Source organism: Vombatus ursinus, unplaced genomic scaffold (genome assembly GCF_900497805.2).
Source record: "Vombatus ursinus unplaced genomic scaffold, bare-nosed wombat genome assembly UNPS02011767.1, whole genome shotgun sequence".
Taxonomy (NCBI): Eukaryota; Metazoa; Chordata; class Mammalia; order Diprotodontia; family Vombatidae; genus Vombatus; species Vombatus ursinus.
The window spans coordinates 564,997-588,515 of NW_020951545.1; the positions used below are offsets into that span (position 1 = coordinate 564,997).

The 23,519-nt window shown below is 35.3% G+C and overlaps 1 protein-coding gene across 1 annotated transcript in view; it reads left to right on the forward strand.

Annotated features, from left to right (window-relative positions):
• VIRMA (vir like m6A methyltransferase associated) overlaps positions 1-23,519 on the forward strand; it is an 82,909-nt gene that overhangs the window by 53,824 nt on the left and 5,566 nt on the right. The window contains exons 10-18 of the mRNA XM_027856961.1: positions 330-484; positions 2,606-2,688; positions 10,347-10,440; positions 10,580-11,124; positions 11,676-11,911; positions 12,871-13,120; positions 16,164-16,381; positions 20,575-20,707; positions 22,937-23,089. Coding sequence (XP_027712762.1) covers positions 330-484; positions 2,606-2,688; positions 10,347-10,440; positions 10,580-11,124; positions 11,676-11,911; positions 12,871-13,120; positions 16,164-16,381; positions 20,575-20,707; positions 22,937-23,089 — 1,867 coding nt within the window. The remainder of the gene's footprint in view (positions 1-329; positions 485-2,605; positions 2,689-10,346; positions 10,441-10,579; positions 11,125-11,675; positions 11,912-12,870; positions 13,121-16,163; positions 16,382-20,574; positions 20,708-22,936; positions 23,090-23,519) is intronic.

The following is a 23,519-nucleotide window of genomic DNA, read 5'->3' on the forward strand; positions in this document are numbered from 1 at the left end:
ATTCCTTGCAGCAAAGAATTTTACTCTGCCCTGAACAAAAAAGTTTTGAGAACTGCTGCATTGTAGTATGCATTTATTTATATGAACTGAGTTTGAATACAATATGATCTCTTGTCTTCAGAAATTACATTGTGGCATTTGAAAATTATATTGTGTGGCATTTGTAACTATCTTATTCTCTTTAAAATTAAGTGGAAAAGAGGTGGTTTGAAAGACAGTGTTCTGATTCTGCATTTTGTACCTGAGAACCTAGAAAACCTTTTATGTTATAATGAATGAAGAAATAGATGCATTTGTTCCAAGAGCTTAAAAATCTTATCTTGTTTCAGGGACTCCAAGTCAAAGAAATCGGTAGCTTATAATTATGCGTGCATACTTGTTTTGTTGGTGGTTCAGTCTTCTAGTGATGTCCAGATGCTAGAGCAACATGCAGCGCCTCTCTTGAAGCTTTGTAAAGCAGATGAAAATAACACGAAATTGCAAGGTGTGATACATGAAGTTATTAATGTGTGCAGAACATCTTGGAAAACTATTTTAAGTATCTCCTAATGCCTTACCAGGTTTTGATCATGAATAGAGCGATGCTGATATATTTTTCACCGTATAAGATTAGATTTCAGTTGAAGCTTTTATATACAGCCAAGAATTTTAGAGAATTATTGGGAACATGTCTTTTCTTAGAAGTAATTGTAGATATTGGTGATTGACTAGTAAGAGTGGCTAACTTAAAACTGGAATAAAAGTGTTCAGTTTCAAATTTGCAGTTATCCACATACTTCCTTGTAGGTTTATCTTCCCTTTGTAGTTATTCACGAACTGTTTGTGGTTTGCCGTAACTTGTTGGAATTATGTGGAGATTTGATTGTTGAAAATGGACATTTATTTTAAAAAATAATTTGATTTTGAATAAAATATGTCTGGAAAAATCTTATCTAGGACATTTTTTCAAAATTCTAATTTATATATATTTATTAGAAATATTTTGTATTATTATTTCCAATTTCCAAGTGTAAGAACATAATAGGAAGAAAATGTATTTACATTTTTGAGCAAACATTCTTAGGTCATATGTGCTTTAGGATTTTAAATTATGTACTTATTTTTTTTCTTTTTATCTAACTTAGATAATATCTTGGGCCTACTAAATAGAGTTCCATCAAAATTATGCATAGATGTTTTGTCCATTCATAGTTGTCGAAGAAAGTAAGAGGCCTTTATTTTGATTTTCTTCCTCCTTATTCTTATAGTATGTTTAGTATAGCATGGATTGTGTATGAAAGTTTTCATAGTTTATTTTTTATAATTATGCCAGTTATGTCATAACCACTGGTAGAATTTGAATCCAATATTGTAGATATTTTTTTCTTTTTATTTATATGATCTCTTCATTCCAGTGGATAATCTGCAAGTAGATTTAGTTTTTCAGGTATAAATGTTTGATATGGATAAGTACTTCATTTTAACTAATGTAATGTCTAATAAAATCAAAATAGATTTAAATATTCTATAGTTTATATTAAGGGATATGATTTCTCCCCTAGTTTATTTTTAGAGTGAATAGTAATTGCGATTAAGCATGATACAGGTGATAGAGAACAGTATTATATTCTAATGGTGGAGACATGTAGGTACATATCAGATACATACATAGAATAAAATATCTAATAATATATAATGGGTGTATACACATACACACACAGAGTGTGTCCTAAAAGTCTTAGTGCAGTTTTGCACAATGTCCTGTTTTATTGTATGTGTGTGTGTGTGTATACAGAGGCAGGCAGAGACAGACAGACACACGTTCCGTGGTATAGCGAATGCAGAACTGACCTTTTGAGAGAGCTGGCCAGAGAGACCTGAGTCAAGTCCCAATTCTGACACATCCTGGTTGTGTGGCTGTGGGCAAGTCATTTTACTGCTCAGAGAAGTTGCTGACCTGGATTTTTAGATGTAGTTTTCTCCCTGGAGAGTTTCCCATACCAGTGAAATCATGAGCCCCTCTCTTTGTTTGTGAGATATATTGAATTTTTGTTTTGACGTGGAAGCAGAATTTATTTTTTCAAATTGGAAGTAAGGCTGAAAATTGACAGTTAAATGGATACCATGGAGAGTTTTTAGGAAATTCAGAAATCTTGTTTTTAGAAACCAAATAACTGAAGTAGTTACATATTTCAGGAGTAATATTATGTTAACAGATGATCATAGATCAAAAGCTTAGAAGAGGCCTCTAAGGCCATTTAATTGAACCTCCTTTGAGAAAATGAGGCTAAGAGCTTGTGAAGTGACTTGTCCAGGGCCTCACAGCTAGTAAGTGTCAGAGATGTAATTTGATCCTGGATGCTCTGACTCCCAACTCCAACACAATTTCTATTTTACCTCACTGCCTCTTGCCTTCCTTTTTAAGATTATTTGAAAACCCTGAAACCATTCATTAAGAAAGCAGAAACATAATTTAATCATTCTTTAGGCTGAACATAATTTAATTTGTGGAAATTAAATCTTTATGTGCTACGACTGTTCTGTATTGGTCAAGAATCTTTTCACAGGCTTTATTTTGAAAGTTTTCTTTTTATCTAAAGCTTAAAGTTCTTTTTTTTCCTTTCAGAACTTGGAAAGTGGCTGGAGCCTCTGAAAAACCTTAGATTTGAAATTAATTGTATCCCAAGCCTAATTGAATATGTTAAACAGGTTAGTAAGTCTTTACTTGATTTTAGGACAATTTATCATAATATATAGCAATATTGCATTAAATTATTCTCAAGGAATAGAAAAAAATTAGTTTCTATTGTTGTACAGTCATCATGTTAATAAAACATTTTTTACTGTGGGCCCTTTGTATATTTCTACTAGACTCAGAAGCACATGTATATCCCACCTTTATTTGTAGCTTTGTTTAAATCTTTCAATGTATTTGCCAAATATTGCTCTGATTTACCCCTGAGAAAGTATTGTAGCAGATAAAATGATTATCTTAGTTAGGAAGACCTAGGCTTTAATTCACCTTTGATATTAGTTCTGGTGTGGCCCCAGGTAAGTTTCCTAACCTTTAACTTCTTTTAGCCTAATAACGATCATACCTGCCTGATAGGACTTTTGTGAAGATCATATTTCTAAAATATGTCAAGCTTTTTGAAAACCTTAAAGCACTGTGTAAATGCTATTAATGTTTTTGTTTTGGGTTTGTATGGTTTTGTTTTGTTTTTTAAATCAGACATTTGATTACATTGCTATTGGGAGCTCCATCTGAAGAACTGTTTCTTCCAGTACTGAGCAGAACCTTCTCTGAAATTTAGCCTTGGTTGTCTGTGCATTCCGAAGTTAAGTGTGTCGCCCAGAGTCACAGAGTCAGTTGGGGTCCAAAGAGGGGAGTGAACCCAGATTTTTCTGAGTCTGAACTCACTTTCTCTCCACTTTGCAGCCTTGCCTCTCTAGTTTATTATCATTATCGTAGTTATTATTAGTATAAAGAGGGTTATTATGAGAATCAAATGAAATGTTTTTACAAATACTTTAAAAAATGAAAAGTTAAAAAAATTACATTAATAAGCATTCATTAAGTGTTTGTAATGATCCAGGCACTATGCTAAGGACTTTACAAATATTATCTTCACAAGTCTGAGAAGTAGGGGCTCTTATTATTTACAGCTGAGGAAATTAAAGCAAGGAGAGGTTAAGTGACTTGCCCACAATCACACAGTAAGTGTCATAGGCCAGATTTGAACTTGGATCTTTCTTGCTCCAGACCCAGAGTTCTATCTATTGTGCTCCCTAGCTGCCTTTCCAATATTATATATTATTGTTTGCAGGGGCATATGAATATAGGATTGGCCTTAGAGCCATGAAGAGCTGGGTTCAAGTACTGCCTCTGACACCTGCTGCCTGGGGCAGGTTGACAGTGGGTAAGTTACTTAACCTCTCAGTGTCCCAGGCAACTCTCTAAGACTTGTAAGTTGCTACCTGTATTACCTATTGCTAGAGGGAGTAGGGCAGCTAGATTGGCATAGTGGATAGAGTACCGGTTCTGGTACTCAAGTTTCCTCGTCAGTATAATGATCTAGAGAAGGAAATGGCAAACCACTCCAGTGTCTTTGCTAAGAAAACCCCAACTGGGGTCACAAAGTGTCAGATATGGCTGAAATGACTCAAGAACACAGTAACAATAACAGAGGAAGTTTCCTTGTTCTGGAGTTCCCTGTAACAATGAAATCACAAGTATATTCTCCATTTCCTGTTATTGTTCATGGATCAATTTCAAGTTAAAGTCAAATTTCATTCTTTTAGAAATAATTTTTATTGATATTTTTTGTTTTTATATTACCTAATTTCCTTCTGTATCCAACTCCCCTTCTCCTTTCCCAGAGAGTCATGCCATATAACTAAGAATTTTTTTTTTAAGGAAAAAAGAAAAGGAAAAGTGGAAGAAGAGAAAAAATAGTCAGCAAAAGTGATCAATATATCAAATAAATTGAAAATATACGCAGTGTTTCATATTCATTGATCTCCCAACTCTGCAGAGGAGTGGGGGAAGTGATTCGTGTATTTTCTTTGGGATTATGCTTCTTTGTAATTTTGCAATATTTACTTTACATATTTCTTAACGTAAAAAGCTTAGTTTATATTACACTTCATAGATCTGATTGTTACAGTTAGATCAAGGGCTAATTCAGTTTGTCATTGATTTAGGGCAACTCTGGATAATAATGCTAGTGATTTTATCCCCATGAGAATTCCTGCATTTTATATACATTAGTAATTGGGTTGGATAATTAACCAATGTTTCATTATAAGAAGCAAGTAGAAATATTAGTTTGTCATATTTTTGCAATTTTCCTAATGCTCACCCAACATGTGTCATAGACCCACAGAGTTGCAAGAGGCCCAGAGATGATGTAATTATCTATATTGTAGCTTGTCAAGATTCCCTTTTACAGGTATATTCAAGAAATGATCATCAAGCTATTGCTTAAAGACCTTTCTTGAGGAGGAGCACACTACCTCCTGAAGCAAGTCATTCCATTTTTGGATGGCTGTAATCGTTTTTTCCTTACATCAAGACTGGTTTTTTATATAAATCATATTCATTAATTTTATTCTGTGGGGTCAAACTGAATAGGTCTAATCCCTTTTCTTCCTGATAGCCTTTCAGATACTTAAAGACCTTTCAAGATGTCCTAAAGCTTTTTTCCCCTTTCAGGCTCAACTGTAGTTGATCCTCATATTAGACTATTCTCCAAACCCCTTACTATTTTGATTGCCTTTTTCTGAATGTTCTCTAGCTTATCACTAACTTTCTTAACAATGTTGCGTTCACTGTCCACTACTCCACATGTTGTCTGACCAGAGAAGAATACAGTGGAACTGTCATCCCTTTGGTTTTGGGCATTATCCTTTTCTTAACTTAGCCTAAAAAATCACATTAGCTTTTTTTGGCTACCGTATATTTGGCTAACTTTGCTCTTGTTTCATAGCACTTGCTTTCATTTTTACAAAATAGAGGATCCTTGACATTTCTTCTTTTAGTTGGTAATTCTACCACCACCATTACTACCACTACAACTACACACGTATAATATTTTAGTTCTTTCTGTCTTCATAGCCCAGCACTTAGCAGAGGGCCTGTTGATTGATTTCTACTTAGATCATCCCTCCATATTGCATCTTAGAGAGCTAGTACTTGTGTTTTCACCATTTATGTGCCCTGTGGCACTTTTGTTCTCTTCTTCCTCTCCAATGCTTAGTATTCCATTATCCCTTCCCACCACTCCCTACTTCCTGTCAACTGTATTGTCTACCATTCCTATGGTAATAAAGATCAGTATTTAGGAAGAGCTTCCATTTTACTTGTGCTAATAGTCCTTCCACTGGAGCCCAGTGCAGACTTTTCACATTTTGTGAATTGCTATGGTTGAAAAGCTTATATAACTGATGGCTAACCTCTTGGGGCTGAGCCTTTCCACACTCAGAGATAGGCTGTGGCTGGGCACTGGAAGTGGATTCCTTTCCAACTTTTAAAGATCTATTAGAACTTACTTGGCTCTGGCAGAGCATTTGAGGAGGCAAAGCCACTTACATTCTATTATGAAAGCTCAGAATAGGGTTTTAGTGACAGAACAAAATATAGATCCCCAGGTAAGCAGAAGAGTGAGGAAAATATTTTTTTGATAACCAGATCGATAGTAACACACAGGAGCAAAAAGTTATCCAAATACTACAGATAACAGGTCATCGTTATCAACAAGATTCCTTCTTTTCACCTTTTTAGAGTCATATATAATATCATAGGATTTAGAAGTGAAAGGAACCTCACAGATCACCTAGTCCAATTCCATATTAACAGATGAGAAAACTAAGGCCCAGGGACATTGAATAGCTTGCCTGTGGTCACATGACTAATAAGTGGCAGAGCCAGGAGTTAGACTAAAGTTCTCTTAACTCCAATTTCATTCAAGGGATCTTGGGAGTTGTGGACCAGAGGTGTAGGTGGCCTATAGTTGTTTGTATAATTATGCATTTAGGATCTCAGCCAGTTAGTCTGGACGTTTGTGCTTTCTATGTGCCCTGCTATGCTAAGTAGATCATCTCTGTCCTCAAGGAGTTAATAGTCTAATAGAGGAAGGCAACAGAAAAGGAGCCGAAAAGTAAGGGTGAGGTTAAGAGCACGACCTGACCTAGGAATATGAGAGAAAAGATCTAGACTGCAGCTTAGAGAGAAATGAAGATATGGCTGTCCTGGGCACCCTCCTTAAAAGGAAGTTCTAGGAAGAACCATCCAGTCAGAAGGAGACTGAAAGGTCAGAGGGTACTTTCAATGAGTAAATTCTAGGACTGCAGTGATCTTTTGTTTGATTGTCTTTGATGTTATTGTAGAGGGTGCCGATCTAGGAGTCAGAAGATCTGAGTTTTAGTCTTGGCTCTGACAGTTAACTGTGATCCTGGATAAGACACTTAACTTTGCTGTGCCTTCATTTTTTGTTTGAGAAATGGAGATAATAACATTTGGTATTACCTACCTTTTAGAATTGTGGTCAGGAAAGCTCTTTGTAAGTCTTAGAGAACTTTATAAATGAATTATCATGATGATAAATATGGGGTAATAAGCTAATGTTCTTTCATCAGGACATTTAGCTGAACATTCTTTGATCCATAATATTTTGATTTTCATATTGTGTTCAGTACCTTTTGTTGCAGGGACAGGCTCACTTTTTATGAACCTTACCATCAAGCACTCATTCCAAATTAATGAGAAGAGTTTATCATAGGCTGGAACTTAAAATCTTGGTCTCTCAGTGCCTAATGAAAACATTTGGTTGGAGGGGTTGGGGGGAGTTAAAAGAATTGGAGGGCAGTGAAGGATCAATTGAGAAATATAGGGTGGAAGTAGAGAAAAGTAAGAAAAAAAGAGGAAGATAAGGAAGGCAGAGGAAGGAGAGCTGTTAATTCTAAGAGATATCTTGGTGTATAATAATACCTCTACTAAAATTAGTTTCTGTATAATGTGAAGTACCAGTACATGTGATTAATGTGATACAGAAACAGTATTCTTATTGATATTAAGAAAGTGTTCTTTAGTATGGCCTCAAACCTGCTTTTCCCTCCCTTATTTCATCTAGAAACATACATTTTTAAGTTTAACAGAATTTAGTAGGGCTTATTTTGTATTACTTAAACAAAATAAATCAGAGCTAATGTAGAAACTAAATTAGTACACTACTATCTTTGATATTATCCTGGTGAAGAAGCCAGAAATAATGAAGTATGGTCATGTATAGTACATATATTTCTCCATTATAGCTATCTCATAACCTAAGAGATCAGGTTCAGGAATTACAGGATATGTATCTTCAAGCAAAAAATACATTTTTTTTTCACTTACTTGACATTGTGATAGGTAGGTTCTACACAAAACAACATAAACACAACCCCTGTCTGTTGTTAGGCATTATTGACATTGATAGGTGAAAAAGGACTGAGAACAGTTGAACTTACATTGTTTTTAGTCTTAAAATTTAAAGTCTCCCTCTAGCTAATATTGAATAGGAAATACAGTTTTTTCTCTTTACAAACTTGACTTCTTCCATCTCCCTGCTTCATGATTCTTAGCAGAATTGAACAGGTTTTAAAGGCATGGCAAAAAAAAATGGAAGAGACAGCCCTGTTTGTTGAGAGTAAAGGAATGTGTATAGGAAGTGCATGCCTTTGAGCTGCAAGCTCTAACAGGAACATTTTGCTTATGATTTCTCTTCCACTAAAACTTCCTTGTAGCTGTAAGATATCTCCTTTAAAAAGGTAGTTATAAATTTAAAAAATTATAGCAATGGAATAAGAGAATTTTGTGGAAAGATAGGTGAAGAGGAAGTTGAATTGTTGGTATGAGGTCATGAGAAAGTAGCACTTCTTTTCTGATATGGAAAAATCTTACAGAGAGGCAGTGTATTTGATTTTTGCCAATAACTTTAGTTTCCACTGAACCTTTTACAAGAGATTTTTCAGAAGTACCTAACTTGCCTGTTTGGTATTTTCTCTTTTCTTCATTAAACTCTATTCAGAATACTAAAATTGGAGAAGAGGAAGAAAAGAGAAGTAAGGGTTTAATTGATCTTTTTTTTTTAAAAGCTAATTAGCTTCTTAGAAAATGAGTTGGTCATGTGTCCATATACATGAACTTAGGTTTTTCTGGGGTGACAGGAGACCGTTGGTATTTGTGGGGAGTATGTTCTAATTGAATTCGTAAGTGTTGTACATGATCACAATAAGAACTGACCCCCAATGCCTCAGGTTCATGCTGTTCAAAGTTCTTTCACATCATCTAGGCTGTCTTTTCAAAAGTACCTACTTAGTCATGAAAAATTACTCTCCCTCCCCCCCTGTTCCATTTGCAGTTAAAACTTCCCTTCCATGAGTTCTTGTTGATCATTTAGGTAGCTGTTTTGATGAATTCACATTAAGATTTCCTTGACTTTATAGAATCTGCTTTAGGGTATTTCCATGTTAAAAGAGGAAGTTGGAATTCTTTAGTTGTAGTGCATATGGGGAATCTTTCTATTTTTTCTTAAGGGAGATCATCTTGTGTTTCTTGTTTATCTTCTGTATTCCTCCTTTATTCCGTATTCCCCAGCAGCTAATGAACTTGGTAGTAAAATACATGTAATCAGATTGTTTATTTTGATAATTTTTTTAACTGGTCTTTCTGTCTCAAGTCTGCCTAATTCAATCCGTTACCTACTTTGTTGCCAAAGTGATTTTTTTAGAGTACAGATCTAGCCATGTCACAATCACTTTCCTCTCACTCCCTTCCTCCCCCCCCCCCCCAATTGATTAGTTCCAGCAACTCCCTATTTTCTCTAGGATCAAATATGAAATACTCTGGCATTTAAAGGTTTTGATCACCTGGCCCCCTTTCTGCCTTTCTAGTCTACTTCCACATTATTCCCTCCAAACTTTTTATAGACCAGCCCTATTGGCCTACTTACTGTTCCTCAAACATGATGATCCATCTCCTATCTTTGTATATTTACATTGGGTGTTCTCCATGCCTGGCATACTCTCCTGCCACATCCCAACCTCCTCGTAGCCATGATTTGCTTTAAAATTGATCACCGTCTACTGGAAACCTATCCTTAACCTTTCCCTAGCTGCTAGTGCCTTCCCCTCTAAAGTTTTTTGAATTACTTATATTTCATAAACACATATATAGACAAAACATACACATGCACATTTATCGTCTTGCCATTTGACTGTAACTTCTTTGAGGGTAGGGACTATTTTACTTTTCTCTTTGTATCTCTAGCATTTAGTTTAATGCCTGACACATAGTGTGTGCTTGTTAGTATTGATACAGATTCATACCATCTACTGCCTTCTTATTTTCTCTAGTGATTATAGACCCTGCAGGGCTCAGGAAAAAACAGACTTTTATTATGAAGCAAAGAGTATTTTTGAATATTTGAAACTGCAAATCTGTGAGCTACAGATAGGTAGACTTTCAGATAGGTAGAGTATCCATTTTGCTCTTTAATTTTTTTAAAAAATTAAAACTTATTTCAGTTTATTCACTGAGTAGTTTAGTTTATTCACTGAATTTGCTGCAATTATGTTCATTTTATTCATCTTATTCGTTAAGGTGGTCCACAGTAGAAATAAAATAGGTGATCAGAAAACTGTGTGTATAGATGCCTCTGTTTGAAGTTTACTCAATCTGTGACTTCAACTTACACTTAAAATATGTATGCATTTTAACAATGACCATATGCAGTTATTAATTCATTGCCTCATATTTTTTCTTGATCTGATGTGCATTAGGACATGAAATATATTAAAATCTCTTATAACTCTTGTTTTTTAAAAAGAATATTGATAACTTGATGACCCCAGAAGGAGTTGGTCTGCCAACTGCATTACGTGTCCTCTGTAACATAGCGTGTCCACCACCTCCTGTTGAAGGTATAGTATTAGCCATTATACCTTTAAGTAGATTTTATATGTCTTAGTTCAGTTTTCCTTGTTAAATGAAATCTATAAAATCTGTAACTATTTCTTTAACGTATAACTAATTTAGGTGTTTTATTTTTCCTTTATAAAGGTCAGCAGAAAGATCTGAAGTGGAACCTTGCAGTTATTCAGCTTTTTTCTGCTGAAGGAATGGACACCTTTATCCGTGTTCTGCAAAAACTGAACAATATTCTTACGCAGCCTTGGAGGCTCCATGTCAACATGGGGACTACTCTTCACCGAGTTACCACCATTTCTATGGCCCGCTGCACACTCACTCTTCTTAAAACCATGTTAACGGAACTTCTCAGGGGTGGATCCTTTGAATTTAAAGACATGCGTGTTCCTTCAGCCCTTGTTACTTTACACATGCTACTGTGCTCTATCCCTCTCTCAGGTCGTCTGGATAGTGATGAGCAGAAGATTCAGAATGACATCATTGATATCTTACTGACTTTTACACAGGGAGTTAATGAAAAACTTACAATCTCAGAAGAGACTTTAGCCAATAATACTTGGTCTTTAATGTTAAAAGAAGTTCTGTCTTCAGTCTTGAGAGTTCCTGAAGGATTTTTTTCTGGACTCATTCTGCTTTCAGAGCTCCTGCCCCTTCCATTGCCCATGCAAACAACTCAGGTATCACTTCCATATCACTTGCATCTTTATAAATGACTTCAGTATCACTTAAAAATCCATGATCTTGGTTATGGACCCCCCCAAAAAAAAACCTTGAAGAAAATAACTGGAGGAGGGTGCAACTTGTAAAACTGATGCAAGTTGGGTGCTGTGATTTGTATGGTGGACATAATACTTAGTGAATTTTTGTTAAAGTGAATTTTATTATACTGGAATTAACTTGTGCTCTTATGGTGTGTGTGGCATTTCTTAAAAGTATTGTTCCTTTTTAAATTGTGTTAGAATTTGGCATCTGACTGTTATTTCTCTTAATGAAATTTGTTCTAATGACTATTTAACTAAGAGTTAAAATATCTTACCAAGTCAGTTCAAATCAAGCAAATGTTTAGACTGTATAATAGGAAATTCTTTTAAAATTTTAACTTTAGTAAAAATTTGCCTGCAGAAACAGATTGGTGTAGTAGTGTTTTCTGAAAATTATTTTTTGGTCAGTAATTATAAATATAAAGAAAGTTCATACACATATATACACATATATACTTTCTTAACAGGTTATTGAGCCACATGATATATCAGTGGCACTCAACACTCGCAAACTGTGGAGTATGCACCTCCACGTCCAAGCAAAGCTGCTCCAAGAAATAGTTCGTTCTTTCTCTGGCACAACTTGCCTGCCAATTCAGCACATGTTGCGGCGCATTTGTGTTCAATTATGTGACCTTGCTTCACCAACTGCACTTCTAATCATGAGAACTGTGTTGGACTTGATTGTAGAAGACATACAAAGGTATTTTCATTTTATATCTTTTTGGAAGACATTTATTTCTATTTACTGAGTTTTCCTTAATAGATTTCAGTGTGGACATTTTGACTACATTCTTAACTTCTGATTTGGAAATTTGGCTTCAGAACTCATAAAAATCTTAAAAGGAAATATATAGTATAGTAGGAAGAGCACTGGATTTGGAGATAATGGACCTGGGTTTGAATCCCTGCTCTTCCACTTATAACTTGTGTGACCTAGGTCAGGTCATCTTGTCTAGGCCTGTTTCTGTAATTGTGAAATGAGGACTTTGGATTATATGTAGCTTCACATCTATTATGCTGTGATTTGTCTGCTTTGATTTCAGTGTTTCATATGCAGAAGTAATTCTATTACCTAGTGCTTTGAAGGCAGTACCACATAGATTTTAAAGGAAGCTTTAGATTATTTAACTGGCATACATAAAAGCAGCAGTTATTTCCTGATTACGAACATATTATAAATGTAACTATTAAAAAATAACCACCCAAACATATAGGAGGTAACATGTTTGTTAAATAAATAAAGGTAACATGTTTATTAATAAAACCTGTTATATTGAAAATCATGCTTTAAGGCATAGACAAATTAGTGACTATTAAGGTTAAATAAAAATTCTTCATTATATTGAACAATTTATTTCAAGAATATTTTAAATGGCATGCTCCTCTAGGCCATTTCAACTTGAAAAATTGTATTTGTTAATAAAATTTTAGTTATGCATCTGTTAAGTAAAGCCAAATCCATCTTCATTTTTATTAGAATCCTAACATCTTAAAATTCTAAAATAAGACAGTTTGTATGTACTGTAACTTTAAGGATTTCATGAAAAGTTGGTTTGGTTTTCAAGGATTAAAACAAGATAGATTGGATTATAGAATAGAAATGATTTAAATGTCAGAAGGCAGGAATATTCTTCATTAAGTTTATTACTTTTATTTCAGCAATTCAGAAGATAAAGAAAAACAGTACACAAGTCAAACTACCAGACTGCTGGCTCTTCTTGATGCCCTTGCTTCACACAAAGCTTGTAAATTGGCTATTTTGCATCTGATAAATGGAACTATTAAAGGTGATGAGAGATATGCAGAAATTTTCCAGGAATTGTTAGCTCTTCGGTCAACTGGAGAGAGTGTCATTCATCAGCAGTGTGTTGAATATGTCACGTCCATTTTGCAGTCTCTCTGTGATCAGGTACTTAGACGATTGTTTTACATGCTGCATTCAAAACAGGCTACATATAAACCTCTCTGTTTATGTATTTCCAGTTGGATAGGTGACATCCTTTAGACTGCGCTGCCTTTTATGAAGCAAGACCTTTGTAGACCCCTGCCATTCAGTAACTCCATCAGCTAATGTAGAGGTAGTGAAAGGTTAAGTGGCCTTACATCATAGACCTCTGATACTTGGTTTCTTTGTTGGAGGGCTCTTCTGTGTACAGCTGCTACAACGGATTTCTTGATGGTAGTTGTAGCCGAGGTGTTCATTTTCCTTTTGATTACGCTACAAAAGGTTTTCTCTGAGTTTTTCTCTTTTACATGCAGTAACTCATGAAGAATTGTAGTTTTTAGGATTATTCATTGTTCTTCATTCAGGACAGCTCTTAAACATCTTTCAGGATGTGGACTTGGTTGACTGCACTCGATCACCCTGGTTAAAGATGTCGGGCTTTGTTCTCCACGGGCGTCCAGTTTACATCCGAGTGGCCTTCTGTGACTTGGATCCTTTGGCGTCTCTTTGCCTAGTGTTAATTTAATTTTCAAAAATGTACTTGTTACGTGATAGGGACATGTGGAGTTCTAGCGTTGTACTCTTTGTATAAATCCCATATTTTTGGAATTTCTTTTTGCTTCTCCTTCAACAAAGCTTTAGTTTGATGACCTTTAAGACTCAATCAAAGAAAGAACTCTTTTGGTGTGACATTTTCCTATGTAAAGGAAACCTGGGTGAAATTTATTTTGAGTTAATTCACATTTTATTTTATGGAATGGATCTTTACTTGAGGAATCAGTTTAATTTGTATCTATTGTACATTCCATGTGAAGTTTAATCAGTTGAATGATAGTATAGCCCTGACCCTAACTGTCCTCATTTCTTGGCCCCACTTTCTTTTATATTCTTTTGTCCCAAATTTGCTTTTGTAACTTTACAGTCTTCAGGGCATTAAAGAGGGCAGTAGTTTGAGAATTTTGGGGTGTGTGTGTGTGTGTGTGTGTGTGTGTGTGTGTGTGTGTGTGTGTGTGTGTGTGTGTGTGTGTGTGTATGTGTGTGTGTGTGTGTGTGTGTGTGTGTGTGTGTTTCAATTCCTAAAACAAAAATTGATCATATTATTCCCTTGCCTAAGAATGTTCATTGGCACCCTATATTTATATTTTATATATTTATATATAAATATATTTATTTGTACTTTATCCAAGATAAAGTATAAATTCATCAGTTTGTCATTTAAAGCCCTTCAGAATCTGGCTCCAGTCTACTTTTTCCCAACTTTAATTACTCTTCTTCACATATTCTACATTCTAGCCAGACTTGCCTACTTGTAATTTCCTGAATTCAACTTTCCATCCCTCTCCTCAGGACCTTTTCACAGGCTGTTGCCCTCCTTCCAAACCTTAGAACCTTAGAATCCTTGACCTCTTTATAAGTGCAGCTTAACTTAGGTGTCACCTCTCATTAGTTGTTGGTGTTCACTCTTTTTCTTCTCAAATTATTGTTGTTTACTAAGATATGTTGTTTTCCTCCCAGTGGACTTTAAATTTCGTCTTGAATTGCTCCCTTAGAACAGTGCCTCATTGTGACAAATAGTAAACACTTCCTGAAAATTGAATTTACTTAGACCACGGTTAGTCACCTTCCTCCCTTCCCAGTGTCTTCAGTTGGTGACCCTGTCACTGAGGGTTCAGGACACTGGGCAACTCTCAGTTTATTTCAGTGAACGACTAACCTAGCTTTCTTTTAGCTGTTGTTCTCTTATCTTGGCTCCTTTTCTTAGGTCACTATCCTTGGGATGTGCACCTGAATTTCCTGTACCTCTGTTCCCTTTCTTCCCCAGATGACAATGTCAGAGTGACAATGTCAGACAAGGGAGACAGGGCCCAGTCTGCCCTGACTGGTAAATGTGCACTCCTGAGTTGGGCCTTCCTTTTTTTCTGGGAAGAACCATCAAAATTTTCTCATTACCATTGGAAAGGACATGACAGTCTCCTCTCTATGTTATCTCTTCATTAGAATGTAAGCTCCTTTGAGGAATTCTCTCTTTTATTGGTATCATAAGCATCTTGCACGGTGCTTGGTACATAGTTGAAGCTTGCTAAATGGCTTTTTCATTCATTCAGCTGCTGACAGAAATGAAATACTGACTTCAAAGGAACTCACATTGTATTGGGGAGTAGTGAATGCACATTTGAGTATATATGAAATAAATGCAGAATTTGGACTGTAGCGAGCATGAAGGGGAATAATTTATAATCTATAAATAAACCTGGAAGAGCAGAACACAGTCAAATCGTGAAGGGCTTTAATGCTAAACAGACATTTGGGTTTGATCCTGGAGGCAAAAGCAGCTAAGCTTATTGAGCAGGGGAGTTACATGGTCAAATCTGTGCTTTTGAAATAACACTTTGGCATCTCTGTGGAGGATGGATTAGAGAGAGGAAGAGGCTGTATGTAAGGAGATCAGTAGGAGGCTATTGTAACAGTCTAGGCAAGAAGTCATGAAGGCCTGAAACTGGGCAATTGGAAATCATTTTGCTTACATTTTGCTTATTCAAGTTCTTAGTTGTCTTTGTTCCTTTATGTTGTCCCTAGTCCTTTGAAAATGTTATATCATCAATATAAAATATCAATATTAATATCTCATTGCATTTATTATCATAGGCAGACTTGAATAATGCCAGGTGAAACAGATTTTTAGGTTTTATAACAAACGAACCTCTTTGCTAAATCATTCATAGATTTAAAAAATGTTGACATTTTCTTTTGAAGTAGTCATGTTCTTTAGCCATAGCTAATGAATAAAGTTTGTCTATTTTAAAATAGTTAAATCTTATTTAAAAGAAGGGAACTTTGGTTTTGGTGTATTTATATTCATGTGAGTATATGTTTGGGTTGGAAAAGTAAAAATAACATTTTAATGAAAGATTTACTAGTAGTATTTGTTACTTAGCTTGTGAAATTAAAAGATAAAGTGAAGATATTTTCATTAAGAATTTTTTCCCTTCGTTGTCTTCTCCCTTAGGATATTGCACTTATTTTGCCAAGTTCTTCAGAAGGATCACTTTCTGAACTGGAGCAGCTGTCCAATTCTTTACCAAACAAGGAATTGATGGCCTCGATCTGTGACTGTCTACTGGAGACAGTAGCCAATACTGAGAATAGTTACAACTGCTTACTGACGTGTGTCAGAACAATGATGTTCCTTGCAGAACATGATTATGGGTTCTTTCACTTGAAAAGGTAACACTTTATATCTCACTGATTGATGTTGTAGTTATAGGGATTTTCATAAAAACTTGAGTTCTTCCTAACTTCTTTGAGCAATTTTTGGAAGATCATTTGTCACTGGAAACATTTTAGTAATTTTAAAGAACATAGATATATTTTGGAAGTGCTGCATTTTTTCTTTCTTTTTAACATACATGTACACAGACAAAACAAATGAGAGAAAAATTGGCAAATGAGAAAAGATAGATTTCTGATAAAGTGGGAATTAATTAGTTTATATGGGAAAGATCTTTAGCAAGAAGTTTTCCTATAGTTAGGAATTATTAGTCCTAATTTATTTCACTATCTAAAAGATGGAAACCTCTTGGTTGTTTTGTGTTTGCATTTTATGATTTTGAATGTTTGTGGTATAACAACTCTCCCCTTTATCTCCTTGAGTAGCATAGTGTGCTAGGTTTTCCCTGATTTTTGGTGGGGGGTGGGGTGACACAACTAATTGCTGTAGAGTTGGGGGGGGGGAGGAAAGGTTGTGTAAAGCTGGGTAACATTGCTCTCATGTCTCAGAAAATTAGTTTAAAAGCTGGGACTATTTTGAAGCGCTGTGAATTTCTAGCTTTTTACAGTGAAAGTCCATCCAGTCCAGTCTTTATAGTTCATGCCAGTGTTTCCCTGTCTAATCTCTATACCTTTTACATGCTGTAAAGATAGGTTAGGGAGGAGGATATATTTTTCTTTGTGAGTATTCAAGGATAAGATGAAAGAAAGTGGAGGAGGAAAAATTGTAGGAGGAGGAATTATGATTTTAATTTTATTTATTTTTTTTACTCTTCCTGAAGCTAGCATGAATATACTTTGCAGATGAGCGAACTGGAATGGAGGGAGGGGAGAAGAAAATAACAAGACCCAGAAGAGGAGGAGTAGTAGTTTTAGTAGTTTAGTAGTTTTAGATTTCCCTAATTTGGAGGACTTTATCCTGTGAATGTCAAGATTCCCCTGTGTATAAGAGTAATTGTGTGTGCATGGCAGACTGAACTGTCTTCAAGTACATAGTCCATATAGAGTCAAACTTAGATTGTCTTTCTAAGAAATCTAATCTTTCTCTTTTGGCTGTAAAATTCTTACTTTTAAATATTTGCTTTTCAAATGATATTTCTAAGGGAAAAACGTTTTAAAATCCAGAAAAATAATATTTACCTCTGGTCAGTACTATTGACTTGTATTTGGAAATACCAAAGTTGAATGAAAATTCCTGTGGCAATAAGAAATGTTTGTTCAGTCATTTTTCAGTCATGTGCAACTTCTTTGTGACCCCATTTTCGGGTTTTCTTGGCAAAGATACTGGAGTGATTTGCCATTTCCTTCTCCAAATCATTTTACAAATCAGAAACTGAGGCGAACTGGGTTAAGTGACTTGCCCAGGGTAACAAAGTAAGAATCTTGAGGCCAGATTTGAATTCAGATCTTCCTGACTCTAGCCTGGCGCTCTATCCACTGTGCCACCTACTTGCCCTATTAAGAAATGTGCATTCTAATTTATTCTGGTTCTTAAGACTACCCATTTTAGTTGCATTTGTGTGTATACTTGATACATCTGAAGCTTTTCATTCCTATACAAATCAGGGTTTTCTCAATGTATGTGTAGCTTGTTTTATTTTTAAAGATGTTTTTCTTTATTTATCTTTATTATTTTGATGATTGAAGACAAACTGTTCAAGACTGTAAAGAATTACTCATATTTTATCAGAATTAAGAACCACCCCTGTTGGATGAGTAGGTAGAGCATTAAAGTACTCCTCTTAATGGTGTAACAGTCTGAGGCACTGAGTTGTTAAAAATTAGTTGAGGAATTATAAAATGGGCTATGTGGATTGTGGAAGAGAAATTAACTTTACCTTTACCTTGTCCACTAAGTCTTGATATCACTAAAAAGTGAATGCTGGCATATATATCTTCTGACATGTGGTGTGGATGTTGATTTTTGGAATTCTGAAGCTTTGCTTTTGCTTTTCCTTTGGGCTGTTGGAATTTTGGTTGTCTGCTACTCCTAAAGCACAAGCCTTTCCCCTGTTACTCCCTTGCTCAAAAACTCCAGAAACTTCCTTTTGCCTCCAGAATAAAATACAAAGTCCTGTGACAGGCATTTAAAGCTCCTTACAATTTGACTCTAGCCTACATTTACAGGCTTATTGAATGAACATTACTGTTCACACAGCCCACACTCTGGGATCCAGCTAAACTGATCTGACTTGCTATTCCTAAACTGATCTAACTTGCTGTTCCTTGTAAATGGCATCCCATTTCCTGCATCTCTTGTGCCTTTGTACATCCTGTTCTCTAATCCTGGGATTTATTTTTTCCTTACTTCAACATCATAGGATCTTTTGCCTTCTTCAAAGCCCAGCTCAAGTGCCGTATCCTACAGGAAATTATTTCTGATTTTCCCCACAGTCTCAGGTTCTAGTGAGCAGGTGATAATGATTTTTGTGGAAATTACTTTATATCTATTTGAATATATTTTTATTTATTTTCTGTCAGTCAGCAAGCATTTATTAAACATCTGCTACATGCCAGACATGGTGCTAAATGCTGAGGATACAAAGAAAAGCAAAAAACGACTAGTCCCTGTTCTTGAAGAGCACACAATCTAATGGGGAAATAACATGTAGACAATTTTGTGTAAAATATATATATGTATATGTATGTGGGGGGGAGGGGTTAAGATTATTGTTGTTGTTTGTCTTTCGGTTCTTGAAGAGGACCATGACATCATGGAGGTGATGTCATGACATGCAAGTGAATTGGATTTAAGTGAGGGAGGGCTATACAAAGTCCCCAGCCTCACTTTCTCCTCTGGAGCCATCTGGGTCCAGTGGCCAGATGCCTATCAGGATGACTGGAAATGGCCTGGGATGCAGTGGAAGACCTTGGCCTTTTAAAGCTAAGGTCTTTAGCAGGTCTCAGTTTGACTGAGGCAACACCTAGAGGCTAGGTTAAAAAAATAATGAGGCAAAGAATGGCCTCTTTACCTAGTCCAGGAAAAAAAAAAATCAAACTGGGAGAGTAAGATCCTCAGCATTTCTGGCCAAAACAGAAACAGTTCCCATTTACATTCACTCTGAGTCAATCAGGGCCCAAACAGTGACCAAGTGTGTTTTGGCATGAGACCTGTTGTTGGCCAGTCTGTGAGAATCAAAGTGATTTGTGTTTAAGGCCTTGAGAAAAAAAAATAGCCTATAAACCCTAAGATATCTTGTGATATTTCTGAAGGGAAAGAAAGAGAAAGAAAGGAAGAAAGAAAAGAACTGTATTGCCCATCTTGGGTTCCCCAGTTGGTTCCCCAGTTGGTTCCCCAGTAGGGTAGCTCCTATTACTCACAGGATTGTTGTTCGTCTTTTCTTCTTGAAGGGGAGCATGATGTCATGGATGTGATGCCATGACATGCAAGTGAGATGGATTTAAGTGAGGGAGGGCAGTGCAAAGTCCCCAGCCTCACTTTCTGCTCTGGAGCCATCTAGGTCCAGTGGCCAGATATACATCAGGATGACTGGAAATGTTCCCCATGGTTCAGTAACCAAGAAAGCTAATGGAATCATTGGTTGCATTGATAGAGGCGTGACTTATAGGAGTAAGAAAGTTGTAGTCTCACTGTACTCTGCACTGATTAAATCATGTTTGGAGGATTAGGTTCAATTGTGGGCTTTACATTTGCCCAGAGTAGTTCAACTTGGATGACTAAAGGCCTTGTACCCAGATGAGGAACCAAGATGGTTTCTCTTGGAAAAGAGAAGGTTCAGGAGAACATAACAGCTGTATTTTTAGCATTTTAGGGCCTTTTATATAGAAGAAAGATTAATCTGTTTCCCTTCAGAAGATACAAGTACTAGAAATGATTAGAAGCTTCAAAAGGACAAATTTCAGGTATAATATCAGGAAGAACTTACCAAGAGCACTAGTAAAAGTGGGATGGGTTGTGCCTGGGGCAGGGGGTTATGAGTTTTTCCACTGTTTGGGTTATGTTATAAGTAGAAGTCTTAGAAAAGGTTGGCTGACCACTTGTTGGGAATGTTATGGTGGACATTCTCTTTTGGGTCTTGGTTGGAGTTTGATAGACAATAAAGGCCTGTGAGGCCTTTTTTCATTTATGTTAGCAGAGACTGATAACTCTTAGTAGTACTATCTTTAACTTTTTTTTTCTCTCACAATAGTTCATTAAGAAAACACAGTAATGCCCTGCACCGCTTATTGAAACGAGTTGTTAGCACATTTAGTAAGGACACAGGAGAACTAGCATCTTCTTTTTTGGAGTTCATTAGACAAATACTCAACTCTGATACAATGGTGAGTTAATACATTTTAGCTTTTCTTAAATTTATTAACTTGTGCTATACTGTGAAGTAATTTTAAAAGCCATTTTGCCTCAATTATTTAGAATTTAACATGCATTTCTTTTATGTTATCATACTTGAAAAGCATCTTGCTGCTGACTTTAAAGCACCCGTGTGAATGTGACCTTTGAGATCAAAGTAATTTCAAAAAAGTTTTCCTTCTATTTCAAGTTTCATTTTTCTTTTTTACCATACTGATGCTACCCAGAAACCAGTGTGCCCTGTCTATTAGTCAACAGGTACTATGGATGATGGCATACTAAATGCCTTTAGCACTGAAGCGCATTATATTTAGATTTATTCATTCATTCAGTATTTATAGCTTTTTCTGGGCTAGGCAAGTGGCCAACAAAGACAGAGATGAAGCAGTCCCTTTCTTCAAGGAGCTAACATCCCATTAATAGTATTAGAATCTGTTTAATTGGAGATTTGAATTAAAAATTGAAGTATCTTCCAAAGTGATAATATCTCCTTTAAACCTTCTGGTACAGATCTAAGAACAATGATTAGATGCAGCCTAGACTTGAGTCTGTGCTATAACATTTTTATGTGTTTGCAGTGGCTGAAGATAACTTGTTTATTAAAATGTTACTAACAGGTAAGTTAGGAAAATAAAATGTTTTTATGAACCATTTTGATCAACAGATTAAGAAGAAGTTTTTTTATGTGAATTTTTTTTAGTTTTAAGTTAATGCATAAGTTTATTGAGAATAAAATATATTTTCCTTTATCTGAGTTTTATTTGCAAAATAGTGTTATTTTTTTACCCATTAACTTTTTAATTTTAGAGTAGTTATGAAGTTTTGAAATATTTTGGTGCTAAAAAGTTGAATTACTCAGCATTAGGACAGTAGCTCAAAAGAAACGAAAGATGCACAAATTTAGAGAATCTACCCCAAATGTTCACATGGACTATTTGTGCCCGACCTGTGATAGAGCAGTCCAAACTCGTATTGGTCAGATCAGCCACAGTTGGACACACTGAAACTAGACTCTAGCAGACTAGACTCATGGTGATGTCATTTTGATTCTCTTTGAGAACGAAGGACTACAACCAACCAGCTACACATAATATCTTGCAACAAGTCACTTGAATTCCTAAGGGTGTTTTGTTGTGTTAACAGGCTAAAAATCAGTGTTTTCCTTAAGTATGAGACAGTATGAAGTGGTGTGAGACAGTATCACACTTGGGTTTGTCTGAATTTTCACATTTCACTTGGTTTTTCCTTATATAGCATTACTGGTTAAAAAAATTATACGTTTGTATCCTAAATTGGATATTTAGGAAAAGTTAGATTTTCATTTGGAAAGATCTTTAAAAGATGTGAAACTTAATTAAAAAATTTTTCAGACACGAAAGTTTTAACTGTGACCCAAAGGACAAATTATCATCAACTTTAAAAAGGCATTTTCTTTTATTTTTAGCCATGATCTGTTATTTATGATAATGATGGAGGAAGGATACTTTGAATAAATGAAATCTTCACATAATCTCACATTTAATAATTTTCATCATGTTCCTCACAACTGTTTTCATGAAACATAGCTACTACTGGGTAACCAGATTGGCTTTTGTTTTTGTTTATTTGGTTAATTGATACCTGCTTATTTCGAATCCACTAAAAAATTTAGTGATGGTAGATTATAATTGAGCTGTATTTAAATAATTCCCATTCTCTGATAGAGTTGTTAATATTTTGGAATGGATATGAATTTTACAGGGAGCAAGAAGAGAAGTCAGAAGTCATCTTGGCAGTTTACAAATGAATTAATCATTATTTTTGTTCTTGTGCAAATATTATACTTAACCATTTAATTTTCACCTGTCTCCTGAGAGAAAATTTAAAACTTTTTCAGTTCTTTCTAGTGGCCGGCATAGTTTTATTAACTTTTGTATAACAGTTGTGTTGTGAGACTGCAGTGTATTTTGAAGGAGAACATTTGAGACATCCTGGTGCAATAATTGAAGATTAGTGGGCAAAGTTGTTGTATCACTTCTTTGAGATTGAAACTCAGATTAATGCATTTGCTTATTTTATTGCTTCATTTAACAGTTTTGTGCTGATATAAAGCAAAACCATAAAGTGAAATAAGACACTAGATGATGTAGATGGTTGATGTAAATGTGTAAAATTTGCCACTTTCTTTCTATTTTAGTTTAATTTCTGTCTGATGTTTACAGGCATGTTGTGGAGATGACAGTGGTCTCATGGAAGTAGATGGATCTCATCCATCAAGGACATTGAGTCTTAATGCTGCAGAATTAAAACAGCTTTTACAGAGCAAAGAAGAAAGTCCAGAAAGTTTGTTCCTTCAACTGGAGAAACATGTTTTGGTAAAAAAAAAAACAAAAACCAAAAAAAAAAACCCCTCCTAATTAAACCACATTTTCTCCTTGTCTGGATTACTATGTTTTTCATTGTCACTGTTTTGAGTAGTGATCCCTGCAGTGGGTGGTAGCATTTTGTTTAAAATCATACTGAAATTAGTAATTGTGAAAGATTATTGAACTTTACTAAAAATTTTAAGAAGTTGATTATTTTTGAAATGTAGCCTACTCTCTTGATTGCAGGGTACCTCCTGCTATCCCAGTTTATATAAAGGAAATTTTTGGAAATAGTCTTGTGTTTGTTGTTTTACTTTGTTTAATTGGAAGATGGAAATTTTTTGCCTAGTAAAATATTGATGTTGAAAATATTATTTAATGACTCAGATTTTTTCCATTAAAAGTATGTGGGTATAATAAATGTTATTTACTTTTTAAA